This window comes from Nannospalax galili, unplaced genomic scaffold (genome assembly GCF_000622305.1).
Source record: "Nannospalax galili isolate Female #2095 unplaced genomic scaffold, S.galili_v1.0 scaffold279, whole genome shotgun sequence".
In the NCBI taxonomy this organism is placed as follows: domain Eukaryota; kingdom Metazoa; phylum Chordata; class Mammalia; order Rodentia; family Spalacidae; genus Nannospalax; species Nannospalax galili.
Genome location: NW_008343971.1, coordinates 2,162,043 through 2,166,833, shown reverse-complemented (window position 1 = coordinate 2,166,833; position 4,791 = coordinate 2,162,043). Strand labels below are relative to the sequence as shown.

The 4,791-nt window shown below is 40.9% G+C and overlaps 1 protein-coding gene across 1 annotated transcript in view; it reads right to left on the bottom strand.

Annotated features, from left to right (window-relative positions):
* Positions 1 to 4,791, bottom strand: part of Dnah6 (dynein axonemal heavy chain 6) — a 317,890-nt gene that overhangs the window by 51,946 nt on the left and 261,153 nt on the right. The window contains exon 62 of the mRNA XM_008840298.1: positions 3,794 to 3,936. Within this exon, the coding sequence (XP_008838520.1) occupies positions 3,794 to 3,936 (143 nt within the window). The remainder of the gene's footprint in view (positions 1 to 3,793; positions 3,937 to 4,791) is intronic.

The window sequence follows — 4,791 nt, the reverse complement described above, 5'->3', positions numbered from 1 at the left end:
ACCCCAATCTTATCTAAAGGAATATTGACAACTGATTGCTGCTAGATGAGGAACAGCTAATCTTCCTAAAACAAAGACCTCTAGATAGGCTGACTAGATTCACCAGAAGGGCAAGTAGTGGGGAATGGCTGGGGGTGCCAACAACACACCAAATACTTTTATTTACTGAACCATCTTTCTGGGCCATTTCAGAATAAAATTTCACCTTTGGGTTTAAACATACTGCTTATGAAGGAGGCTGAATTTTTGTGACAGACTTGTATTATATGCAAACCATCTGTGTTGGAATATACCTTTTCTCTCAAAGGAGTGTTTGATCCCACCATGTAGGACAACTGAATACCCATAAGGGCTCAGAAAAGAACTGGGACCAACAGGCTGTGTATCTTCAACTCATTGCAGAGTTCTTATCTCTGGTCTTATATTTGTTCTAAGGCTTCTGTAAGTACTCTCTGGATAGTATTCTAGAAATTTGGATTCTTTACTCAAATTCTAGTTTCTTTAGCAAGTCTTTCTTTGAAATAAAACCAAAGGCAAGAGCTGGTCTTAAACATGTTGATCAGAGTATCTAGTTGGGAGGGGGCATGGCTGACTATGGTTTTGCCATACTTTTTATTTTATTTTATATGTCTGAGTGCTTTGCCTGCATATTTTTAAGTCCACCCGTGCATGCAATGCCCCTGGAGAGCAGAAGAGGGTGTCAGACCCTCAGGAACTGGAGTTACAGATCACTAATAGCTGGAAACCAAACCCTGGTCCTCTGTGAGAGCAGCCAGTGCTCTTAACTACTGAGTCATCTCCCAGCCTGACATTGCCATTCTTGAATCTCTTTTCAGTGTGATCCTGTTCGCAGTCTTGGATGATCTGGGTCCTTGAATTCTCTGGAATGACTTCTTGTTTCTCATTTCTAAAACACAAATCTGCATTCCAGGCTCCTCTATGTTAACTTGCGAAGCAAATTCTGTTTAGTAGTAGCACACACCATAATGTTTTTGGTTGAATGTACTGGTAAGAATTTTGAGTGAGTCCTTTACACAGTGGCAAACCTGTCTACCATTTGTAGCTTTCATTATATGTGGTGGTTTGAATGAGAATCCTTATAGGCTCGTGTGTTTGAATATTTGATCCCCAGTTGGTGGCACTGTTTGGGAAGGTTATGGAACCTTTACGGGGTGGAGCCTTGCTGGAGGCAGTATGTCACTGGGGGGTGGGCTTTAAGGTTTTGTTGCCTGGCTTTACTTCCTGTTTGTTTTCTCTGCTTCCTATGTGCCTATGAAAGTGTGATCAGCCAGCTTCCTGCTCCTGTCCCCATGCTTTTCCTGCCTGTTTCCAATTTTCTCCTCCATGGTTGATTCTATCGCTCTAAAACAGTATGCCAACAAACATAAACCCTTTCTTTCCTAACTTGCTTTTTGTCAGGGTATTTTATTATGGCAACAGTAAAGTAACTCCTACATCATATTTTGAGAGTCTAGTTATGTACAAGGATAGACTAGGAGTTGAAACATCTTTTATTGTGGAAAATTTGAATGTGTATAAGAATAATAAATTCAGTTCTCCATTGAGCTCCAGCATTTATGAAGTCAGGACCAATCTAGTTTCATCATCACATCTAACCCGTTCCCTCAGGCCCCTCTCGTATCACATCATTTTATCCTTAAGTCATTCAGTATGTTTCTGTGTGACAAAGAGTCTTTTAAAACATAATCACATAATTATTAATTACAATTTATTAATACCATCAAACATGGTCAGCATTCACCTTTCTATGACTAAATTGTAAGTGTGTGTATCTATCAATGTTTAAATAGCTGTATATTTAACTGGTAGTCTAGGTAAAGCTTATACATAAAGATTAGTTGATTTGCCTGTTAAACTTTTCCTATTAAAAAGTCTTTCCCCTAGACAAACAAACGTATGGTTACACAAATCAGATTGTATCTCCTGCAAAATTTTTCATGGTCTAGAATTTTCTGCCTTTAAAGTCTTAATCACGAAAGCTCTACTTTCTTTTGGACTCATGGTCTCTACTCATCTCTCATTTTCTTAAACTTTGACCAGGAAGCCAGTGTCCCATGTTCACTGAAGACTTTCCTCATGTCTGAGTCTTCCTTTCTGTCATGTGTCAGTTCCACTGAACAAAGTGATAAAGCTTTATCAACTGCGTCCCAGGCATTCTCCTTCCAACATCCAAGGTGACAGAGAACAAGTTCAGGGTCCATATGAGCATTCCATATACTAAACTCACAGTTCCTTGTCGTGTAACTCTGGGCCATATCATCTTACCTCTTCTGTAGTGGAGACTGAGAACATTATGCTTACTGGAACTGCTTCACGTTAGACATTTAAGCTCAACTTTTCAACCTCTTTCATCCATCCAGCTGTTCTGTAACCACAGTTCAGCATCATTTGTTCACAATGAAAGTTCCATTTCTGTCTGTAAGACCTTTCTTATACGTCTCCCTCTTTCAAGAATTACTCCTACCTAACTACACTTAAAATGGCTTTGTGTCTGCCATACTTTCATTGCTCATTTGTATCGCAGGCCAATCCCAAAACCACTTTCCGTGTCTTTCAGAGGTAGGACAAAATCCTACAACACTGCATCAGTATCTTCAAGGAGAGTTTTGATCATTTGAAGTTAATTTCAGGTAGTTCTCCCTGTCTGCCTTTTTCTCTCAACTCAGTATCTCCTCAAAGAACAGCCTCCATTTTTCTCCAGTGCCTCCTAAAACCACCACTTGGGTTCTTAGCAGGCAATATTAGTCTTTTGCTATCAGTAAAATTAAGAAAACCTGCACATATAAAAACTGGGATCATCTGCAGTACTTCATCCACTATGTTGATAACTTGCCATATTGAAATTCATTGGTTTCCATGACATTTCTCCTGGTAGTCTTCCTGCCCCTGTAACAATTCATTTTCCTTCCTCTGTGTACTTCCAAAACTTGTGCTCATCATAGGTTCATCCTTTGCCCGCTGATCTCTTATTTTACTGAATACTAATCTTCTGTAGTCCTAATAGCCTCCTGGCTTTACTTTTCAACCAGATGTGGATGATCCCCTAAATCTCTGTTTTTAACCCACGTTTCTCTCTGGAGTTCTAGACTGCTATTCATCTGACAGCTGGCAGGCACTGTACACTTGGTGACATCTTTCTCTGTCTGACACACCTCTCTCATTTTTTGCTTAGTTGTTGGTACAGCTATTCCCACTGGCGCTCAAGCAGAGCCCCAAAGCCACAGCAATGCCCTCATTATATCCACGTCTCCTTTCCATAACCTACCACATCTGCTTTAACTCAGGCTGCCATGAACTCTCACATGGCTAATTCAGTGATTTTCGGATAGGACTGGCAACTATGGTTTTGTGCTCTTCAGATGGTTTCTCTCTGTTATTAAGATTAATTCCTTGTCTGGGCCTGGAGAGATGGCTTAGTGGTTAAGAACACTGGCTGTTCTTGCAGAAGACTGGGTTCGTATCCCAGCACCCATATGGCAGCTAACAACTGTCGGTAACTCCAGTTCCAAGGGATCCGACAGCCTCTTCTGTGGCATTGCACGGCACAGGTGCACTTACCTACATGCAGGCAATGCACACATACACATAAAAATAGTAAATAAAAATATTTATACACACAGATACATTTTCTACTAAGAACATTGTCTCCATTTTTAAAGCCACCTCCTAAACCTGGCCATTACTAGTTGCAAATAAATGTATGGATCATCACTAGATAATGATCTGTAGAGGAAACAATTATAAAAGAGTCCTTTAATAAAAAAAATGCTACCTTTTCTTCTTTACAGCATTTAATAAGAATTAGTTTCTGGAAAGAGCTGAATTCTGATTTCCAGAAAGCGTTGCTTCCCTCTTCTGGCTCCATTTGCACATATCCTTCCCAGTGTGCCGGGTTAATATAAGTCTCAAAAGATCCTGGAAAGACAATTTAAAAAGATACTTTAGGGGGCTGGAGAGATGGCTCAATGGTTGAGAGCACTGACTGTTCTTGCAGAGGACCTGGGTTCGATTCCCAGCACCCACATGGTGGCTACGAACCGTCCTTAACTCCAGTTCCAGGGGAATCTGACACCCTCTTCTGACCTCTGCGGCATTGCATGGCACGGGTGCATTCACATACATGCAGGCAACACACTCATACACATAAAATAAAAATAATAAAATATTTTTTAAAAGGTTACTTTAGCAGGGTATGGTGGCGCACGCCTTCAATCCCAGCACTTGGGAGGCAGAGGCAGGTGGATCTCTGTGAGTTTGAGTCCAGCCTGGTCTACATAGTGAGTTCCAGGACAGCTGGGGCTGCAAGGAGACCCTGTCTCAAAAAGACAAAAAAAAAAAAAAGTTACTTTAATTCAAGTAGTTTTGACTCAAATTAAATAAATACGTTTAGTAATTAAACAGGAAGACCACTATATTTATTACTAGTTTTAACAACATAAATGCACTACATTAATCTCTACCCTACTCAATCTAATTAGAAAGCAAAGAATTTAAAATTACATCACAAAACAAAAATCCAATACCAAAGATACAAAAAAAAACCCCAACAAAATAATAGCGGTGTTAAGAATAAAGGGGGGCTAAGCGACATTCACCCTTCCATCCCCCGCCTCGCAGTTCTATACTCCTAGTTTGGGCCCTGCGCCATTCCTAGTCTCGGGGCCCCAGACACCTGGGGAACCAATACTGCTTCCTGACCCTTCTCACCCAGAGCAACTCAGTCCCTTTCTTGGGCTCCAGGAGCACCGCTTCTGGTCCTGGCCCCGCCCT